The sequence below is a fragment of the Schistocerca americana genome, chromosome X (genome assembly GCF_021461395.2).
Source record: "Schistocerca americana isolate TAMUIC-IGC-003095 chromosome X, iqSchAmer2.1, whole genome shotgun sequence".
Classification (NCBI taxonomy): Eukaryota; Metazoa; Arthropoda; class Insecta; order Orthoptera; family Acrididae; genus Schistocerca; species Schistocerca americana.
The window spans coordinates 280184230-280208100 of record NC_060130.1 but is presented as its reverse complement, the minus strand read 5'-3'; the positions used below and the strand labels follow the sequence as shown (position 1 = coordinate 280208100).

Genomic DNA, 23871 nt, shown 5'->3' with positions numbered 1-23871 from the left:
GATCTCTCACGCGTCTAGCAATATGGAGTGGTTCTAATAAAACCCCATGTCATTCTAAGCATGTGTGTCAATTTTTACCTGTCTATCTAGATTATTCCGTGTTTTATTAAGTTTTCAAATTTATACTGACTTTTTGATCACCCGGTAGATGTAGATGAAGTGCGTTTGCATTTTTGTAGCATCGAACTCTCTCAAGTCGTTTCTGTTAGGCCGCGAGGAACTTGAGTAGCCGGCCGGGATGGCCGAGCGGTTCTAGGCGAGACAATCTGGAACCGCGCGACCGCTACGGTCGCAGGTTCTAATCCTGCCTCGGGCATGGGTGTGTGTGATGTCCTTAGGTTCAAGTAGTTCTAAGTTCTAGGGGACTGATGACCTCAGAAGTTAAGTCCCATAGTGCTCAGAGCTATTTGAACCATTTAAACTTGAGTATCCTAATTGATGTGCGAGTCTCTCAGCACTACCAACAGACATGTCCAATTGTGCAGCGAGATGTTTGATTGTGATTCGTCGATCACCTCGAATGAGAGTGTTCGCACGTTCCAACGTCGCAGGAGTCACAGCTGTGTGCAGTCGGCCGGCCTACGATTCATGCGAACTCGTGATGACAGACACTTGGCACAACGAATCGCTCTCCTTTTGTTGCCTACCAGGTCTCCGTAGACATTCTGTAAGCGCCTATGAATATTTGCGATGCTCTGGTGTTTCACCAAAAGAAACTCGATAACAGCTCTCTGCTTGGAGCGAACTTCCGCCATAGACGCCATTTTGAAGGCTACGTGTACCACCACCACCCATCTGAACTTCATCAAACTACAGGGCCTGAAGCTGCAATAGCCAACGACGTCCCACAATGAATTCAGCATTTTGTCTAGCGAAGCTGGCACAGAGAGAGAGAGAGAGAGTTGCTTTACGTATTGAACAACCGCCGTATTTTGATGGAGTGCGGATCCCCAATCAGCCGTCCTGATTTTAGTTTTTCCGTGGCTCCCTTATATTTCTTCACGTGGTTTTCTAGCTGTTTTCTCTAACGAGGCCACGGCCAAATTCCCTCGCCACGGTTGCCCAACTGAGCTAGTGCCCCAACTCTAATGACCTCAATGTCGACGGGACGTTAAACTCTAGCTTTTCTTTCTTCGTAACAAAAGCGACGGAAGTGGCAGCGTTTATGAGTAATGAGGCAGACGACAGAAGCTGTAGTGCAGTACGGGCTGCCGGCCAGCTGTCGCGGCCATCCTCATTACGAGGCTCAGCTGCTGCGCCGCCGGCTCTTGCTCTGGCGCTACTTTCCACGCGAAACAAACTCCCCGTAATCGCTCTTGACACAAACAAGCAAAAACGAAACTTTGGGAATGTCTTACAATTACGAAGGCAAGAAGAAAATATCTCGCCCTGCCTTTGGAATACTGTTTCCAGGTTAAAATGCACTCATTTTCCAATGAAATCTCTGTTAAGATCTGTGCACGTTGTCGTGTATTTTATCACTGAACATATTCCATCCATGAAATGTGATTCTTTAAAATCCGTAAAATACCTCTCTAGAGAATAGATGCTTTCGAAATGTGGTGCTACAGAAGAATGCTGAAGATTAGATGGGTAGATCACATAACTAATGAGGAGGTACTGAATAGGATTGGGGAGAAGAGGAGTTTGTGGCACAACTTGACAAGAAGAAGGGACCGGTTGGTAGGACATGTTCTGAGGCATCAAGGGCTCACAAATTTAGCATTGGAGGGCAGTGTGGAGGGTCAAAATCGTAGAGGGAGACCAAGAGATGAATACACTAAGCAGATTCAGAAGGATGTAGGTTGCAGTAATTACTGGGAGATCAAGAAGCTTGCACAGGATAGAGTAGCATGGAGAGCTGCATCAAACCAGTCTCAGGACTGAAGACCACAACAACAACAACAACAACAACAAAACCACTCTGTGGCTGCCATAAGCCCCTTCATGAGTCTCAAAACTATTCCAGAAGCAAATTTCTTTAGATGCGGGAATATATGAAAGCCAGAGAATGGTAAATTAAGCGGATGTTCCAACTAATCATATTTCAATTCCCGTAGCTTCCCATTGCCATAGAACCTTTGTCACCAAGCGCACTGACCTGACATTTCTACTTTGCAATCTACGCGTCTTGTGCCGTATTTTCCCATCCAGCTCAGCCAGAATACTTCCCTAGTATTCGCCAGTTATTGCTGTACAGTTTACGCCTGTAGATATTCCGTAAGGAGAGTTTCTTCGCGATTCCAGAAAATATTATGACTATAATGAATGGCGACCAAGTTCAGAATTCTTACTTTCGTGTGTACAGGCTGCTTCAAACACAGAGCACAATGGTCACGCTTTAACAGACAAGTTTTTATTCTTTGCCTGTGCGTGATTTCTACACTGAACAACGTAGATCTGCTAGTGTGGAATCCGCAACAAATTAGAACGCAAGTTGGGAAGACACTACACAGTACATAAGGCTAATGAGAAATGCCATTTTGCTGATATACCTCAACAGGACTCGAAGGGTCGTGAACGAATCAGCTTCTGCACAGTAAGTAAGGTTCAGTTCAAAAACTGTCGTCGCATTAGATGCTGTCCACACTTCAAGAAAGGAAAACACATCCTGTTCCACGTGCCATTCTTACATCATTGCAGAAAGTTGAAAATTTGTGCTGGACCAGGACTCCGAACACGGAATATTCCATTTTTTGGAAACGGTCGCCTTGACCGCCTATTTTTTTTTTAAACCTCATTTTTTGTTCCGTTTCGTTCGTTGTATCTGCTCTGGGAGCACATCGAGAGACAGCCGTTTCAGTTCGTCGTCGATCCATTAACTCAGTCTCTTTATTACAGAGGGCAGCTAGCCCTCTGACCGAACACGCTGAGCTACCGTGCCGTCGACCGCCTCGGCCATCCGGACACGGTCCCTGAACGATTTAAATTTCCAACTTATCCGCGCACTACTGACGTAGTGCCCCCCCTTCACCCCGTATATCGCTGACTCGTGTAAGAGGTCGAGGGATAACTGAGCCGCCTCGTCCGAGTTGTACACATGTGGTGTCTGTTCCTTCGGACAATTTCTGCTACAGACATACTTGTCTATGCTGGTACATGAAAATTCTTTACATGACATAAACAGTATAGTGGTCACCTATTAATCCAAGGGGGTATTTTAAGTTATCTGAATATGTTACACAACCGTCTGGGTTGTGTGTTCTTTTCCAGCTTTTACTTTCAATTAAGAAAGTAAGAAGGAACTTAATTCCCTGGTATTACCAAACAAAAACGAAGCGTAAAGATCGTTTCTTAGTGCGTTAGGACCACAGAAAACCGAGGGAGAGTCAGAAGTGACTATAACCTCTGAATGCAGTCAAATGCGAATTTCGCATTAAGTGTTGCCTCAAGAGTATAGTCGGAGTCGTTCTTTTGTATCTCCCTACAGCAGTTGGATTCAACGAATGTGCTCCAAGACATATCCTGCCCATTCCATGTCGTGAATAGTTTGGTGCTCACTACTAATGATCTTCAGCGTGGCACATGATAAATAGCAGTTGAGACTTTCCGACGTCCATTGTTACTTATACTCTCTTGGAAAGCAAATTTTTTTTCATTTTCAAGATAGTACATGTTAGTCACGTGAAAGTATTGCTCTTTCCTTCCTCGGAATGTGCATGTACGACGGGCTTTCCTCTTTCCTTATTGATTTACACTGTGTTTTTCCCAATCACCCATGGTGTACCACTTGTCTGTTCGTTGCAGTTGCAGGTGTGTAGTACTTTGGTCTAACCGTACGTGTCAGAATAGCATTCGCCACAACTGTAACCCTGCACAATACAGCTCGATTTCCCAACCGCTGTCATCACGTGCGCTGACAATATGGAGTGTGAGCAACACGGAAAGCTCTGGACGACGTGCTTTCTGTAGAAGGAGGGTGTAAACACTGTCAATATTCACAGGCAATTGGTTGCCGTGTGTTGAGAGTGTGCGTCACCACGAGAAAGTACTCTTGCAACAGGACAACGCTCGTCTCCGTACGAGTCGGAAAATCATGGCTTCCATCGTCGAAGTAGGGTTCCAGGCACTGCCAAACCCATTATATTCGCCTGACTTGGCCCCTTTAACTTCTGTAGGCCCTCCTCGAGCCTCGCAGTTCCTGGAAATCTACAAAGTGATTATCAGAAGTCTCTTCATAGCCCTAATCGTAACTAGTAACCAGAAGCGGCCAAGTCAGAAGAATGCGGTGCGTGTGGCAGTACCTGGAAACCACATTTCAGCGATGGCGACAGCGGTTTTCCGAATAGTATGGGAACGAGCGTTGTCGCGTTGCGCGGGCTCGTTTCAAGACTGTGCGCACTCTGCACACAAAGGAACCAATCGTCTGTGAATATTCACAGTGTTTATTCCCTCCTTCCATAGAAACCGCGTCATGTAACGCTGTCCCTGATGCTGACACTCTATGTTGTCCCATCAGGTAATGCAAGCGGTTGAGAAATTGGGCTGTACTGTGGAGGGATTACAGTTCTAGTGCTTATCCTGCCACCTACGGTTTAGCCGAAGTACTAAATACTTGTTTCTGTAACTTTGGGTCAAACGGCGCCCCATGAATGATGGGGGAAAAGTATAGCGTAAATCAATACGGAGGACTCTCGTATTTCATTTTGAACTCGCTGCGCCCGAAACACACAGAGAGCGCCACAGATCAGGGCCAGTCTCCAGCGTGGGGCTACGTACTAATGAGGAGTCGCTACATAAATGGCGCACAAAACAGGGATCATATTATGCTTCTGCCATAAGTCAGATCCAGCAGCCAAAATTATGCTTTGACGCCATAGACGGCGTTCAGGACAGGCACTACATGCCGCTTCCACCTGACGTCAGACAAATAGTTCGCAAACGAATATTCGTCCGCCAGTCGAGAATAAAAGCTCCACTCGGCCAGTTGTCGCAGTCGCCATTTACTAGGTGCCATCAATTAGCGGCAGCTGCCATCGGTTATCCTGCAGTCATCGAACAGCTGTTAATCGCCGCGGTGGTCGCACAGTGTCACGATAACTGCCGAGTGTCGTAGTGTGCTTATTAACAGAGACAGAACTTAGATACTGTCACCAATAGTAGAGCCAGACTGGAATTCCTATTAGATTAATAGTCGACCACTGAGTTAGGTATACATCAAGTACCACGCCTTCTCATCGTCAAACTAAAGCTGAGTATTTGCATTAAGTTTTTAATGAATGATTTTTAATTGTTACTCATTGTGTTGTCACCAGTATTTTTGCAGTAGTGCTAATTGCCCCTGTGCCAAGAGAGCTGCTGCGCGCAAGCATGCCAACTCAATACAGCAACTACTTTCTGTTGCAGGGGGTTCGCTTCGGCTAACTTTATGTTAAGCACCAAACTTATCTAGTGAATACAACAGAACTATCTATTAAATCGAAGATAATTATTTCTAAGCCTGTAATAAAGTCTCTCGAGTTTATTGCTGCATCAATTCCCAGTGCATCCGCGTCATTTTCAGAAGACAGAAGAAGAAAGGGTTTCTTACGAATCTTCGCGAACACTGAATTGCCGCGACAAGATACCCTAGAAGATTTTATTCCATAGGGGTAACCATCATTTCATATATCTGGATCTGTTGAGTTGTAAGACAGTTCATTTAGCGGGACGATTCTGACACTGAGTGAATCGGGGGAAGATGGTAATCGGTGTGTGATGCCTATTTGCTCACGTTACTTCAATGTGTCAAGAGAGCGCAGCAGCTGACTGTGCAGCGGTTCCTTGAGTCCAAGTCGTTAGAGGCAAGCTTTAGGTGCAGTTAAAACGGACATTTTTCATGTTTGGGAGCAAAAAACTGTGGAATGTATTAAAATTTACTGTGTCTTGAACTACGTGTTCGCCTGGCTATTTCCCATTAGCTGCCATATGGGAACGCATATTGCAACCTGCATCTCACTCCGATACCTGGTAAAGACGCCATATTTTATCTGTGGTAAGATGGACACTCATAATACCTGTCTTTGTTCATTTATTTATTCGCAGACGATGCGCAGGAATTACGAAGAAGCATCCTAATGGGACCAACATAACTGCTGGATCTGGCATCTCAGTACCCAACACTCCTAATGAATCTGTAAGCGCAGAAATTGCATCTAAGCAAGTGTTGCAGCTAAAGCAGAGACCTGTAACCTCGTTTGAAAAGACTGCACCGATACCAGTTTTAGAAACATCAGAGAAAAGGAGGAAGAAAACTGCATCGGTGTTGACAGACCAGGAAACCCTGCAAAGTTTTAAAGAGAGCAGCAAGAAAGACTGACACCAAAAACAGTCATCCATCCTCCAAACGAGGGAGAAAAGTAAAGTCGACTACTGAATAAAATGACAATATTGTGTGTAAATAATACTGCTACGAAAAAAAAGGACTAAGTGGACTGGATTCGGTGCACTCGCTGTAAGAAGCAGCTTCTTAAAACATGCACCGATTAAGAAGATACTTCTAACGACTCTTCTGTAAAACTGTAAAATCAAATGTAGAATAGTCGGTAACTGCAAAACAAAATTTAATTTTTTGTTACTTGACAAAACATATAATAAAATTGGTGATGGTACCGCATTTATTATGCCATCTTACCCCGATTTTATCGCATACATCGGTTTTCTGGTTTGAAGAGACCTTGCCAAACATGAGTGATTAACTGAGTTTTGAAAATCCCAAAATTCCCCTCATAATTTCATGTTGAAGCAAAGAGTATGGCATCTTCCCCAACGTACTATATACGTTTGTCGATTTTCTTGTTATGCGTGTTCAACATAAAGACAAAGGTCATCCATCAAATGTAGAAAATGATTTGAGCAGTTTGCGGTGAACCACTGATTATAATAGCATTTCACCCTTGTCTCGTAGCATTCGAGAGAACGAGACAAGGGCGAAATGTGAGTGTATGTTTGACCCGGTAACTGTAGTACTGCATAGCTCGGTTTATAAAGACAGAGACAGACAGACACTAATCATAGCCTGGTGTGAAATGTAGGCAGTGTCATAGGAACACGACCTTACTGACTATGTCAGAATGTGCAAAAACTTCAGTGGTAACTATATGTCTCCATCTTACCAAAACTGTAAACATGAGACGCAAATATCTCGAGGAAAATTTAATTATAAGATCTAAAACTATACCTGTTTGTGCTGGTCAACATGAAAACGATGAATACAGGTTTAACGTCCCGTCAACGTCCAGATTATTAGAGATGCAGCAGTAGCTCCTATCGGACAGTGGGTGCAGAAGATACTCGTTCATAAATGTTTAAGAAACCACACAGGCATCCGTCTGGGGTTAATTAGGAAAATCGTGGAAAACCTAAATGAGGCTGGTCTTTCTTCCAAACATGAGTACAATGATTTCACTTCTGTGCAGTTTAGCTTGGAAGACAACACATGCGAAGTGCATCTGATAAACTGAAGAATTTGAGTTAAATCTCTGCTCGTTGTGTTATTGAACGTTAGATGATGTTTAGGTCGTATGCATGATTTAAATTCGCAACAACGTGAATCGATTCGGATCCAGCCAAGAGAGAAAAGGGGGAAATGCAGCTCGTAGCCTAACTGGAGTGTGATATTTAGACAATTAACTCCGCTATACGAGACTACACGTTAGAAACTGTTTGCACATCATGAATAAAGTCTCGTACTAGCCATTCGTTGAGTCTGTCCTTCAGAACCAGTGGAAAAAACTGTTTTTGTAGCCGATAAAAGTGGTAAAGTGTCGAGTTTTGTGAACGACAAGTTACCACACCAATTGTAATGCATTGTGGCCTCTCTCCTGCCTGAGTTCAGCTTTTGATGACAATTTTGCTCTTTTACGTAGTCATCATGTGTTACGAAGCCACGTGTGGTGTTACAAGAGCACCGCTTTGTACTTGAAAGCGGAAGCGTTCGTCATACACACGCAGATTGAAATCTGTGCAGCCAGTGGAAAGCTGCCGCAGGTTGCGGTGTGAACGTTTCCTCAGTGACACCACTACTTCTCTCTCTGTCGCTCACACACACACACACAGATGAGAGATTAGCAAACCTGGCTAAACTAAACAGTCTGTAACACGACAGTTGTTCTCAGCATTGCAAGATCCGCAAAGTCCTCACAGGTAGAGTTTGCATTTACCTCCAAAAATAATAACCAGTTCATTCAGTCACCTCGGATGCTAGTCTACAAGTTAGCACTTCTCAAATATGTAAGACTTTGCCTGGAGTTGAATGATGCAAACGATAATTAAAAACCTCGCTCTCGCGGATGTGAAACGGATGCAGAGAAACAGGACTAAACAGCACTGTTTCGAAGGACAAACTTTGCGTCTCATCTGACAATGGAGGAACGGATCTTACCAGCAATTTCAGCTCTTGTCGAGACTACTGTAGAACAATTTTAACCATACTCGTCATATAAAATTTTAGAGCGAAGACCGTTTTCATGCAGGGGTGACAGCAGGGATTGTCTTCTGCAACGAGTTTGGCAGAGCATTCAGCTCTAAAGATGTTACGCCAAACACATGACAAATATTTGTCAGGATGATATGTGACGGATAGTTCGTTTATACTGTAAAAAATGGTTCAAATGGCTCTGAGCACTATGGGACTTAACATCTGTGGTCATCAGTCCCCTAGAACTTAGAACTACTTAAACCTAACTAACCTAAGGACCTCACACACATCCATGACCGAGGCAGGATTCGAAACTGCGACCGTAGCGGTCACGCGGTTCCAGACTGAAGCGCCTAGAACCGCACGGCCACACCGGCCGGCGTTTATACTGTACAATTCCTGGATGACGTCGATGAGTATTCCTACTGTGTCGTCCTTTAGTTTTTCTATTTTTATTTATTTATTTTTTCTTGTGGTAGCGACTGCCTGTCTCTTGTCTAATTGCGATAATATTATTAGCTAAGCTTCTTACAACTCGGCACGAAGGCAATAAGCGATCTTTTTCAACTAAAACAAGGCTGAAACTGCAATTTTTGTGCCGCTCCGTGACTTCTTTTATGTTATGCTGTTGTTTGATGGTAGTTTTTTTCCTGATAGGACAATATAGTGTTGAATTTCAATAAAGAAGGATGCATTACATTCTTATTGTATTTCTCCATTGAGACACATACATGTGTACTTCATTTTCAGAAATCATGTCATGTTGTAATAAGAAACACACTCAAGTATGATAGCTAATTTTTTTGCATTATTTTAGACTTTCACTTGGATTTTGGATCGTTGCTTCTATGAAAAAGCTATACGTATTACTCGAGATTTTACGGTACACAAATTTTATTACCCTTTCGATGGCGAATCCTGTTAAATTGCGAAAAATGGATGCTGTAATTTCGGGCTAATTGTAGTGTTCACTTGCTTGAAAAATAAGAAACTTTAAAAAACTTCCTGTTTCTTATTTCCAGCTAGTTACTTGTGGTAATTGTAATTAATTACAAGTCTGGAACTTCGCTTTATGTTTAACGTCATACCACTCCGACTGCATTCGAGATTAACTTAAACTAATATAATGGTGGGAGAGAGTTTCGCTGCCTGTTCTCGGCTGTGCACACCTTGTCTGGTGAAATCTTCCCAGTTAATCGGCCACGTAAACTTACAATGAAATACGACACTACCGGAGGTAGGTGAGTGTGGTTCACACTTTTATATGGCAGCTTTTATGTAGGTTTTTCCAACCATTTCTCGGTGATTATTCGTAGAGTAAACTGTTTGAGAAGAGTTCGTCGGGAAGAAAAGTCATACATCATAATTAAAAGACCAAGTTAAGGACCTCAAGTACGTTGACGTGACGTAAGGACGGCAATGTTTATGTGGGAAGCTTTCAAAGCTCGGAAATTGATGTTGTTTGATATATAAGTACTTGAAAAAAATCATACTAGAATGATATTTTGTAAAACAGTGACTCGTCCAGCGCTGTTTTATGTTAATGAATTACGGGTTATGAACAAAAACAACTGTACTCAAGTATCATAACTGAGATTTCTTAGTACAATAACGAACTGAAGAAGATTACCTAGTGATAAGAAGGTGTGTTGGAAAATCACAGAGCACAAATAAAAAAATAATGTAGTAAAAGTAACTAATTAACATATTAAAATAATGGATAATTAAGGGCAACCTTCCGTAGTTAAGAGCTGTAAAATGGGACAGATTGGGCTAATTAAGAACTCGATGTACAACTTAATTGACAAATGGCTTTTGCCTCATGCTAAGATGTAGACAACACTTCCAATTTTCTGCCTAACACACTTAATATCCCTTATTACACGAAAACATTTAAGCTGCATAACACAGATGTCATCCCTATCTAAGTGTTTATTAAGACAGCTAATGTCTAATGTTTACCTCCTGATCCTCGTAGATGCAAGTTCATCTGCTTTGCAACTTTTCGGCACTTCTGGGAATGAGTGAGGCTAGTAACACAGAATAGTATTTAAAATAATTTACATTTCGTAGCAGGACTGTTCCTCACGTTGTACGTTGAAGAGTAGCTGCAGAGACTGAAAGGAAGAATACTGAAAAAAAAACAATAAAACTGATTACGTTATTTTCAACCAGAAAGGTACCTGGTGAAATCTTATTATTTCTTAGCTAGTTAACTGTTCTGAGCGTGGCACAGCAAACTCGTGTACTGCAAATTGTAACTATCTTGAGGCATGGTTACAGCTACAGATACGCTTGCACGCAGTAGGAAATCGGCATTGATCCATTCAGGGGTAGAGAACAGGTGATGGAAGAAACGGGGTAATCTCGCGAAACGGACGTGTTCTGAAGAGCCAACACAATGCTACGGCCGGGGAGAACAGAAGGCGCAACATGTGTGTGACCGTCACAAGTCACGCAGTGCGGAGATACCCAAGGCAAAAAATCACCAACTTTGGACGTACGTGCTCTGAAGCTTTGCCTGTCCAGTTCCATCTCATTAACTACTTCATTAAATTACGATAACTACACCTGTCAACATTTGTTGCTTTCGTAAAGTTCTGCGTTAATTACACTGAGTTTCTCTTTTGCTGCTTCTGAGACGAGCAAATAAATGGTCATCTGCTAACCAAGTGTGTCGTCACTTTCTTCCTCTTGCGCATGAGACAACTGCGTTGCACGAAGGGCGTTCAGTAATAATGCAAACACATTTATTTTCTCTGCCAGTTAGATTCAAAATGCTGAATTTGTTGTAGGACATCTTAGAATATTCCCGCTTCAGCCCCTATAGTTTCATGAAGTTCCGATATGCGGTGGCGCTAAACGCCGCCTTCAAAATGGCGTCTGTAACGGAGGTGCGTTCCAAGTAAGTTTCTGTTGGCCTAATACCTGAGCACCGCAGATATTCAGAGGTGCTTGCAGAGTATCTACGGCCGGCCGGAGTGGCCGTGCGGTTCTAGGCGCTACAGTCTGGAACCGAGCGACCGCTACGGTCGCAGGTTCGAATCCTGCCTCGGGCACGGATGTGTGTGATGTCCTTAGCTTAGCTAGGTTTAATTAGTTGTATGTTCTAGGCGACTGATGACCTCAGGCGTTAAGTCGCATAGTGCTCAGAGCCAACCCCAGAGTATCTACGGAGAACTGACAGTGAACAAAAGCACGGTGAGTTGTTGGGCGAGGCGTCCGTCAGCATTGCAACATGGTCCGATCTCCCGCGTGCCGGCCTTCCGCGCAAATCCTTGACTCCTGCAATATTGGAACGTGCGGACCCTCTCGTTCGAGGTGATCGACGGATCACAATCAAACACTTCACTTCTCCATGACAAAGCACAAGTCTGTGCACCCGAGAGAAGTTGACAGAATTTCATCAGACTGTTCTTCCTCAACCACGTTACAGCCCGGTTCTCTCGCTTCCGACTTTTATTTGTTTGGCCAAGTGAAGGATGCGCTTCGCGGGAAACAGTACGTTGGTGATGGAGAGATTATTGATGCAGCAAGACGTTGGTTCCTACGTCGGCTAGTAGAGTTGTACCATGGAGCGTAGAGACAACCCCCAACCCCCTCCTAGTAAGGTGGGGTAAGCCCGTCGCATTGAACGGAGATTATGTTGAAAAATAATGTTTCGTAGCCAAAAGAGTGGGGAATAATATGGTGTACTGGATTCCTGAATAATACCAATCTGCTTATTGGACGCCCTTCGTACAAGGAAAATTTGACACACCGTGGTCAAAGTTTTCGTCGGGAAACCAAAACTGGGTTAGATATGTGTTAGGTAAGGGAACACTAAAGTCTCGTACAACTCTGCTGCTCCGCAGTCGGCCACCCTGATTTATTAACTTCTATTTGTAACTTGACAGCTGTAACACATTTAAAGAAAAGTGTGTTTTCGCCATCAACTGTACATATTTAACTTTATTCTTGACTAGTTTCGGTTATTTGAGCCATGATGATTGGAATAAAAAGGTGATCCAACTGATGTACTCCATTTTCTTCCAGTGATCATGGTTTAAATAACCGAAACCGCTCAAGAATAAGGTTAAATATTCACAGCTGCTGGCGAAAAAATACTTTTATTTAAGCATTATTATTGAGGTTTATCGTGGTTTCCATAAATCACTTAAGGAAAATGTCAGTATGGTTACTATTATGAGGCCACTACCAACTACCTGTTCCATTCACGTCAGAATAGACCTGCAGGTATGGACATGCCTATGTATATGAGTTATGTTATTTTTGTTGTTCTTAAATTGTAATTTCATGGTATTTCCAGTATTCTCGTAAAAGTGATCAACAGATAAATAGAACTAATGCTACTACTACAGTCCACTTCCAGATTTGCAGCCCGCATCTCGTGGTCGTGCGGTAGCGTTCTCGCTTCTCACGCCCGGGTTCCCGGGTTCGATTCCCGGCGGGGTCAGGGGTTTTCTCTGCCTCGTGATGGCTGGATGTTGTGTGCTGTCCTTAGGTTTAAGTAGTTCTAAGTTCTAGGGGACTTATGACCACAGCAGTTGAGTCCCATAGTGCTCAGAGCCATTTGAACCAGATATGCAGAGATATTTCCAATTACATCTCCTTTTTAGCTTCTAGTACATGGTAGTGTACAAGAAGGTCGGACTAATTTCTGGTTACAGTCTTCGTTTATTTTTCTGTATCTCTCTTTGACTGAATGGGGTCAAAATGTACTTCTGTGCATGTTTAGTCCTATTCATACATACAGCAGCCCGAAATAAAATCTGCGGATTACTCATCTCTAGCTAATCAGAATCGTACCGGATCGTGACAAGGATCTTTACACTTGCCTTCAATTTCCCTGTGGCAGAGTATGCAAATCAAATCCACATGTAGCTTAACACAGTATAATGGTCGCCGGGGTAAAAAGCGTTCGTCACATTCGTAGAATGTCGGTGTATGAATCTACAAATATGATGGTCAGTTTAATGACCACGCAATTTCAAAACTTCACTTTAATTACTAAACTGTCAATTGCGGTCGTAGTCATGTAATCTCGAAGCGTGCTAATAAAGATTCGTCAGACCACGTAACCACTCTTACTGCCGATTCATAGATCGAACCTGTTTGTATTGACTAGCACACTGCGTACCGTAGGTTCAGCGCTCTACAAAACTTCGCCTTCAAGGGCCAGTTTACCCTATACAGTATTGTATCTCTCTTTTCTATGTTAAAACGCTGCCTGCCACTGCCGTTCGGTGGTTTTTCTAATGTGTCGTAATCTGACATCTGATCATAAAAGCTGAGTCGATTAAAACATAATAAAACATCTACAGTGTTAACAGAAGAGTTGAAAGCTACACTTCTGAAACAACTTTAGTTTGTGTGATATCACAAGGTAAGAGGTGGCTACAAGTGATAAAAGGTAACATTACCGCTCAACAAGACTCACTCAATGTTTGGACCTCTAACACCATCTACAAAACCCATACCTAGGAAATACCGACCACGACTTTGGTGAGTTTGATAAACAACCAGCTGCAGCACTTCGAGAACTGTGGCAATACAGCGCAAAACAGCTCACACAGAGTCTCTTTAGAAACGGAGTAAGAAATAGGACAACCTCAGGAAAGGGGGATTTCTCGAGACACAATCGGAAGCCAGTGTGCTTGCTGGTAAACTGAAAAATACCTGGCATAGGATCAGTCTAATCCCTGTCCTACCCAGCGTGCATTCAGTTCTCGCAGTAGAAGTAAGGAAGAGTAGGTTTTCATGATTCGCTGTCGAGGAGGTCAAAACAATGGAGCGCGAACTCAGACTGGAGTAGAATGCAGTAGGAAACTCACCATTTACCTTTCAACGTCATCATAGCGGCATTCGCCTTTGATTTCAAACGAGACTCAAGCCATTGAAGATGGAATTTCTGCTTACCGTTTTAGAGTTCCGTAAAAACGAAACTATTGTAGGATATATATGTATCTGTATGGCTGTCTGTCTGTGCGACTGTTCAAAATCCTTTTTCTCAGGATCGGGTAGACGTATCAGCTTAAAATTTACGTTACATATTAAGATCTACGGTTCCTTGTCGCTGTAAAAAAAGTGAAGTTTCTACGCCAATGCAATCAAAAGATACGGCCATTTATGTAATATTTTGATACGTACAAACACTCTCATCTAAACCTAACCTACAGGGTACTTTCCGTTGACCTAGAATCACGAAATTTGCCAAAAAAAGAAGATTTTTATACTATAACCAAAGGAAAAAAACCGAAAATCCTTAATTTTTGATTATATCACATGAAGAAAGTTCTTTGTCATTTGCTATGTGATTGTCTGTCTGTCCGCGCGTATGTTATGCTTCCTCTTCCTCTGAAACGGGTAAAAGTTTCAAGTTGAAATTTATGTCACATAATAAGGTCTATGATCGGTAGGCGAGTAGTAAACGTAAGCATCTACGCCATTGCAATCGAAAGATATGACCATTTATGTCACATATTTTGATACTCGCGAACTCATTCGTCAAAACCTATGCGGTACTTCCCACGGGTCTATAATCATGAAATTTGGCAAGAAGCAAGGTTTCACCGAAAAAATAAAGGAAAAACGCGGAAACTCGTCAATTTGTAATTATATCACACACAAAAAATGTATCATTCATTATCTGACTGCCTGTGCGTATGCCCGTCCCTCAGTTAAGCCCCTTGTTTTTCAAAGACGGGTTGACGTAACAAGTTGAAATTTATGTCACGTGCTAAGGTCTATAGTCCCTTGGCGGTATTACGAAAGTTGGCTTCTAAGTCAATGCAGTCAAAATATAAGGCCACTCGCAAATTCACTCATCAAAACATATAGGGTACTTCCCGTTGGTCTAGAATCATGAAATTTGGCGGGAAAAAAGGTTTCACAGTACAAGTAAACGGAAAAATCGGAAAGTGTTATCCAACTGTGTTGTTGTTGTGGTCTTCCGTCCTGAGATTGGTTTGATGCAGCTTTCCATGCTACTCTATCCCGTGCAAGCTTCTTCATCTCCCAGTTCCTACTGCAACCTACATCCTTCTGAATCTGCTTAGTCTATTCATCTCTTGGTCTCCCTCTACGATTTTTACCCTCCACGTTGCCCTCCGATACTAAATTGGTGATCCCTTGATGCCTCAGAACATGTCCTACAAACCGATCCCTTCTTCTAGTCAAGTTGTGCCACAAACTCCTCTTCTCCCCAATCCTATTCAGTACCTCCTCATTAGTTATGTGATCTACCCATCTAATCTTCAGCATTCTTCTGTAGCACCACATTTCGAAAGCTTCTATTCTCTTCTTGTCCAAACTATTTATCATCGATGTTTCACTTCCATACATGGCTACACTCCATACAAATACTTTCAGAAACGACTTCCTGACACTTAAATCTATACTCGATGTTAACAAATTTCTCTTCTTCAGAAACGCTTTCCTTGCCATTGCCAGTCTACATTTTATATCCTCTCTCCTTCGATCATCATCAGTTATTTTGCTCCACAAATAGCAAAACTCATTTACTACTTTAAGTGTCTCATTTCCCAATCTAATTCCCTCAGCATCACCCGACTTAATTCGACTACATTCCATTATCCTCGTTTTGCTTTTGTTGATGTTCATCTTATATCCTCCTTTCAAGACACTGTCCATTCCGTTCAACTGCTCTTCCAAGTGCTTTGCTGTCTCTGACGGAGCTACAATGTCATCGGCGAACCTTAAAGTTTTTATTTCTTCTCCATGGATTTTAATACCTACTCCGAATTTTTCATTTGTTTCCTCTACTGCTTGCTCAATATACAGATTGAACAAAATCGGGGAGAGGCTACAACCCTGTCTCACCTCCTTCCCAACCACTGCTTACCTTTCATGTCCCTCGACTCTTATAACTGGCATCTGGTTTCTGTACAAATTGCAAATAGCCTTTCGCTCCCTGTATTTTACCCCTGCCACCTTCAGAATTTGAATTATCCAACTACAGAATTGAAATTAAAACATTGTCGAAGGTCTCGGAATCTTGCCAGTATTAGTGTCGATAACAGGCAAAAATCGTCAATGGCCTCGACTCCCGTAGTGGACGAACTGTCTATATACATAACTTAGTTTATGAGAAACCTTCAGAACGTGAGTTTTCCTCGCAGCCGGCCAATTTTTGTGCAGGTTCTCTGTGGGCTACAATATTTGATCTGTTTAATCGTTTATATACTATAGCTTGTCCATTAAAGAAATAATAGCGGTAAATGATATTGATACCAAAATGAACTTATTGTTGCAGGACACAAAGAGGACGAGAGCAAGGGCGGCCACGGTTCGAGCAGCGCCCTGGCCAAGAAGCAGCGCAAGGCGCGGACTGCCTTCACCGACCACCAGCTGCAGACGCTGGAGAAGAGCTTCGAGCGCCAGAAGTACCTGAGTGTCCAGGACCGCATGGAGCTGGCCGCCAAGCTCAGCCTCACCGACACACAAGTCAAGACGTGGTACCAGAACCGCAGGTAAACACAGCTCATTTCAACGCCTCCTCTCATATTTCTGTCTTCATTTTCAGCATACAGAGCTACATAAATCGTGGCCCTCAGACAGATCGAAAGCTGCCCAACTATCTGTTTGTCTTGAATCTGATTTCACAACTAATACTACTCCTGTACTAATGCCCTGAAATACAGGATGAAAAGTATTTAGACCGACAAACTCTGGGAGGTTGTAGGGGATATCAAAATAATATTTTTCCCTAATGTCATTGTTTCCTATGAGGAGTATTTAAACCGGTAGAGGAAGATTTCTCTGGCGGCAAATTAATTAAACCAACAAACACTTTTCCATTTTTTTTATGACCAAGAGGCAACACATTAACATAACCCAATTTCAATTAAGTAGATTTTCAAAAATGTGTCCATTGACACGTAAACAAAGGTTACACTGTCGGATCATGTTCTGTCTGACGCGGGCAAAAACATCAGGAGTGTCCTGAATTGTTCCCCACACAAAAAAGTGGGGATCGAGCAGGCCATGGTACAGGACCACCTCTGCCAATCCACGTTTCTGGGAACCGTCGGTCCAGGAATCGACGCACACGACCACTGAAATGTGCTGGCGCCCCGTCATGTTGGAACCATATGCGTTGTCTTGTAGGGAGCGGGACGTTTTCCAGCAATTCTGACAATGCTCTAGCGAGAAAATTGTAATAGTGCCTTCGATTTAATGGCCTAGGTAGCAGATACAGCCCAATTAAACAGTCCCCGACAACACCGATCCACACATTAACGGAGAACCGCACTTGATGAGCGCTAGTAACTGTGGCATGCGGGTTATCCTCACTCCAAACATTCGAATTGTGCATGTTGAAGATTCCATCACGCCCGAACGTTGCTTCGTCGGTAAACAACACAGAGGATGGAAATGTAGGACGCATTTCACACTGTTCCAGGTACCACTGCGAAAACTGTGCTCTGGATGGATAATCAACTGGTTCCAGGTTGTGGACACGCTGTAAGTGAAATGGACGTAACAGTTGCTCTCGAAGGACTGTTCTTACACTCGTCCGATTCGTCCCCATTTTACGTGTAATTGCGCGAGTGCTAACTGAAGGATCCCGCTCCACATGCTACAAGACAGCTTCCTCAAATTGCAGCATTCTTACCGTGCGACGGGGTCCCTGTCCAGGTATTCTGCCAAATGACCCGGTCTCACGCAGACGTTGGTACACAGCAGCAAAGGTCGTATGATGCGGGATACGGCAATTAGGATATTGTTGTTGATAAACCCGCTGTGCAGCTCGTCCGTTGTTGTGCGCTACGTAGTATGCACCAACCATATCAGTGTACTCACTCCAAGTGTATCGCTCCATTAGTAAACAGAGACAACGCACTACTACACTGGTGGACAGCAGTTTCCTACAACTGAAGAGCGTAATACGCACTCTAACAACTGAAGATCGTAATACGGCCTCTAACAACTGAAGAGCATAATACGGCCTCCACTGGTTTAAATAATCCTCATAGGAAAAAATGACATTAGGGAAAAATATTTGTTTTGATGTCCCCTACAACCTCCCAAAGATTGTCGGTTTAAATATTTTTCACCCTGTATATTCTTTCTTTGAAAACGTTGACCAATAAACTAACAGCAACGTGATATGACTTCTGTTGATGATAGAGTAGGTAGCAAGTAGACTTTTATAGCCAACGACCTTGCCGCAGTGGTAACACCGGTTCCCGTCAGATCACCGAAGTTAAGCGCTGTCGGGCTGGGCTAGGACATGTATGGGTGACCATCCAGCCTACCGAGCGCTGTTGGCAAGCGGGGTGCACTCAGCCCTTGTGAGGCAAACTGAGGAGCCACTTGATTGAGAAGTAGCGGCTCCGGTCGCGAAACTGACATAAGGCCGGGAGAGCGGTGTGCTGACCACATGCCTCTCCATACCCGCATCCAGTGATGCCTGTAGGCTGAGGATGACACGGCGGCCTGTCAGTACCATGGGGCCTTCCTGACCTCTTTGGACGGAGTAGGCTTTCATGACGCAACGGAATGTATGACATGTTACGCTAATGCAAAATTAGAACAAAAAATATTCAAATATTTCAACACGACCTATAAGATAGTTGCATATTCTCTTATAGAGAAAACGTGAGCTCCACAGACGTAGACTGCACCTGCATTGCTAACACCCAATAGTAGGAAGCATGAATGATATAATAACCAAATCCCGATGTCTTCAGAAGTACGTGTCTCAAACCTTTTAGCAGTGGAAACTTATATTTACTGAAAATTGCGTGTAAACAAGGAAGATATTCCAAAATCGAAATGATTCAAATGGCTCTGAGCACTATGGGACTAAACTTCTGAGGTCATCAGTCCCCTAGAACTTAGAACTACTTAAGCCCAACTATCCTAAGGACATCACACACATCTATGCCGGAGGCAGGATCCGAACCTGCGGCCGTAGCGGTCATGCGGTTCCAGACTGTATCGCCTAGAAGCACTCGGCCACCACGGCCGGCTGAAGATATTCCGTATGCCAGTATCAGTTTCTCATTATATAATGAGCAGTCAAATGAATACCGAATACCCGGCACAACGGGACCATGGAATGATTCCATTCAGATGTAATCACCACACGCACTGAGACATTTATCCCACTGGGAGAAGAGACGATCAATTCCTGTTTTGTAGAAAGCTATCGGCCACTGACCGTTCCAAAACCGCACCCCCCCTTGTAATTCCTCCTCCGACTGAAACCGAAATCCACACACGTCTTTCTTCAGGTCGCCAAAGACGTGAACATCACACGGTAAAAGATCGGGGCTGTATGGAGGGTGTTGCAGTGTTGGCCAACCAAATCGCTGCAACCTAGCCTTGCCCGACTGGCAGTGTGGGGGAAAGCGTTATCGTGCAACTTATCGTAGCTTGTGTGAACAGCTTCGGATTTCTTTGATGTGGGAGATGTGGGATTTTTCCACTGTTGGCTTTGGCGTTTGCCGTCAGGCTCTAAATGGTTGCACCACGTAATTTCATGATGACCTCTCCCTCGGGTGTGGAACTATCATCAGTGCGCAGCGCTATAAAGATACTTTGCAGAAACTGCGACGTCCAGGAACGCAGTCGGACGGAATGATCCTGTTACACGATAACGCCCGCACTCATACTGCTCATCGGAAGTAGGTTACGCTTCAGCAATATGGTTGGGAAACACTGCAACATCCTCCGTACAGCTGTATCCTTCGCCGTGTGATTTTCATGTCTTTTGCGACCTGAGAAAGACATGCATGGACATCGGTTTCAGTCGGCGAGGAAGTTCAAAAGTGGGTGCTGTTGTGGATCCTTCAGCAACCGACCGTGTTCTACGAAACAGGAATTGCTCATATCATCTCCCTGTTGTTCCCCGTTAGCGGCTAACAGCAGTTATTACTTGTCATGCCTTGTACTCGATCCGATACAATAATTTTTAATATATCCTGATGTGGACGGAACTCTTAGTTATTGAAGGTGTAACATGGTATGAACTCCATGCTTACATCCTACACGAACCATACCTTATAATTTTTATGACATCATTCAGGAAGCATTGTAGTCGTAGGGTTTCACTTCTGTGTCACAGGTAATTGTGTTTGTTCCAGGAAATTTTAAATAGCCTGTTCATAGTTCACAGAGTTATACTGTTCAGTCAGGAATTTTTCACCATCGTGTGTTCTCGTGTTTTCTCCAGTAGGACACCGTTGCGTTGAAAGAAGTTGCATCAATATCCCGGTAAAAATGTGCAGCAAAAGACCCTCTCCGTTTTCCCGGGTTCGATTCCCGGCGGGGTCAGGGCTTTTCTCTGCCTCGTGATGGCTGGGTGTTGTGTGATATCCTTAGGTTAGTTAGGTTTAAGTAGTTCTAAGTTCTAGGGGACTGATGACCATAGATGTTAAGTCCCATAGTGCTCAGAGCCATTTGAACCATTTGACTCTCTCTATTGCTTTGTATCACCTGCTGAAAATCTTCTTTCGTCATCTTTAACCGTTTTGTTACATTTGTGGTTTCCATGTAGGTAAGCTTTGATGTAAATTTATGCTTATAACGAAAGTATAACTGTCACTTAAAAAGTACACTTCACATCAGTGATAAATCTTAAATTAAGAATCCGAACAAGAATTGGAGCAGTTGGCATTATTTACGCCTTACGGATGGGGCTAGTGGAGACCGTGAGTTGGTTTCATTGCCTACACTTTTGAGACTTCCTTAGCTCCCTTGGGTACTGTTGCTGTTCCTTATTCAGCTTTTATTATTATTATTATTATTATTATTATTATTATTATTATTGTGTGCGTCCGGTTCAAAGTGAGGTCGTTCCACTCTCATACCGGCAGAGATTTATGGAAAGATGGTCCGTTGGTTTGCTGAGTTCACATTCCTGTGTTTGCCTGAAGTGTTAGGAAATTAATGCAGACTTTAAATGACGATGGCCATATGGGGGGATTTGCACCTAGGTCTATCCGAACACAAGCAAATGAGCTGTGGCACAGTACTCCTTAAGATACTGTTTAGCAAAAATGCAACTAAAAAAAAAATATTGTTAGCTGAGCTATATTGGGGAGCGGCGGAGGACTGTTTAACATTTTTATAAAATTCTTGCGTCCCTTAGATAAGATTCGTCAGAAGTGTTACTGATTTTAAGGTATCGTGTCTGGTAAAGGATCAATGGTACGATGGATTGATATCGAAAAAGGGACAGATTTAGTCGTACTTCCAGACGCTATAAATGTGGGGACTGGAATTTATTTACATGCTACAAAGGCCACTAACGTCAGTAGCTGTGGTTACAGGTGTGCGTGTTTGTCGAGCTTAACATGTTAGTGGCGGCTCTCACAACCTGGAAAACGACTGACGCACGCGGTTACCCAAGTTCCTTTTGTACATAAAAGTGATTGTACGCTCGCAAACAACTATTTCGGGCGAAAGAGGCAAATAGACACCTACACACTCGTGATGTGGTGACGATCAATTCTGTGAATGAGTATGTTCGCAAGCAACGTTTCTTCTCATCGCAGATCGCTAAAATGGAGGAATAGTAACCTGCATAACACTGATTTCTTTTTCGGTTCATAAGATTTAATTCCAGATTCTGTGTGATCCTTTAAATTGTCCTGTAACAAACCCAGAAGATCTATTTTTTCATCGTTCTTAAAGCCTAGTCTCGGACATCTCATAAACTAGTTATCGTTAGTCACGAACATAGAAGCACCGACCACTGTCCTGGTTAGCGACATGTCAATACTCAACAAAGGAAAGCACAAATAGAACCAAGAGAAAATTTACGATCCGATAACAACTATAATTTGTAGTCGAAAAAGACCACTTCGAAGATTTTTTCTGGGTGTGCATCACAGCCTGCATAACTTTATTTCTTGAGTTAAAAGTGCGTAATAGGTGTGGATACGTCATCGTAAACGGTAAAAGACAGAAATAACATACCTTGTACAGTTATTGATATCATGGTGTCCAATGTACACTACCTCGGAACAACTACCGACTAACCAAAGTAGTATGACCACCTATTTCGCAGCGTGTTGGTCCGCCTTTGGAATGCAATGCAGCAGCAATTCTAAGTGGCATGTATTCGACAAGTCCTTAGTAGGTTTCCAAAGGTTGGGGCTACGTGGAACCATATGTCTATGCACAGGTCACGCAATGCTTGTAAATTATTACGACCTGGTGTTTCGTTGGCGCGATGAAGACTACAGATAGCGGCCCACAAGTGTTCCACCGGCTTAAGAATTTGGTGTCCAAAACTTGAATGTGAGTTCATTATCAAGCTCCTCAAACCGATGTAGTACGATTCTGGCCTTGTGACACGGACAGTTATCCTGCTGGAAGAAGCCACCTCGGTCGGGGAAGACACTAAACACGAAGGGTTCAAATGGTTCAAATGGCTCTAAGCACTATGGGATTTAACTTCTAAGGTCATCAGTCCCCTAGAACTTAGAACTACTTAAACCTAACTGAGGACATCACACACATCCATGCCCGAGGTAGGATTCGAACCTGCGACCGTAGCGGTCGCGCAGTTCCAGACTATAGCGCCTAGAACCGCTCGGCCACTCCGGCCGGCAACACGAAGGGATGCAGATGGTCCACAATAACGTTCACGTAGTTCACAGGTGTCGTAGCGCCGTCGATTACTACCACAGTCCTACAGAAGCACAAGTGAACATCCCCAAAGAGTAACATTGCTCCGACGTCCTGCGTCTGTGGAGTGGTGCATGTTTCGATCAGCCGTTCACTCAGATGCCGCAATCAGAAATGTGAATCACCCGATCAGATGACATGTATCCATTTATCTACGGTGCTCTGGAACACTTGTGGCTGCACTAGAATTGTACACTGACGTCAGATTTGCCACAGATTGCCGCCTATGATGCTTCACAGAGGAGGAAGGCCTCTAACATTCACGTCATGAGATGAGGTGTGGGCGTCCAGACCCTTGTCTCCTATACGCGTCCTTCAGACACTTTCCACAGATGCTCACGACAGTAGCGTGCGAACAGCCGATCAGCTTCACTTTGTCCGAGTCGCTTGTATCAGTGCATGTTCTGTTTTGCAGCCCGTATCGTCGCTCGAACGAATCCCCATGCGTGCATGAACGAAGGAACATTGCATCCAATTTCTGAACAACACAGGAACTGTAGTATCGTACGAATCCCCATTCGTCTCTGTTGTGTTAATATACGAGGGCGTGCTAAAAAGTATTTGCTCCGAAATTTTTAGATGAAAACCCCTAAAGTTTTTGAAATAAAACGAACGTTATTAACATTCTGCCAACGGCCTTGCCGCAATGGTAACACCGGTTCCCGTCAGATCACCGATGTTAAGCGCTGTCGGGCTGGGCTAGCACTTGGATGGGTGACCATCCGGTCTGCCGAGCGCTGTTGGCAAGTGGGGTGCACTCAGCCCTTGTGAGACAAACTGAGGAGCTTCTTGATTGAAAAGTAGCGGCT

General features: G+C 43.5%; 1 protein-coding gene and 2 pseudogenes across 1 annotated transcript in view; all 3 read left to right on the top strand.

The window, feature by feature from the left end:
- Positions 1-23871, top strand: part of LOC124555963 (homeobox protein B-H1-like) — a 180843-nt gene that overhangs the window by 84608 nt on the left and 72364 nt on the right. Inside the window, exon 2 of the mRNA XM_047130010.1 lies at positions 16674-16890. Within this exon, the coding sequence (XP_046985966.1) occupies positions 16674-16890 (217 nt within the window). The remainder of the gene's footprint in view (positions 1-16673; positions 16891-23871) is intronic.
- On the top strand, positions 18576-18693 carry LOC124557102 (annotated as a pseudogene).
- Positions 23691-23808, top strand: LOC124557154 (annotated as a pseudogene).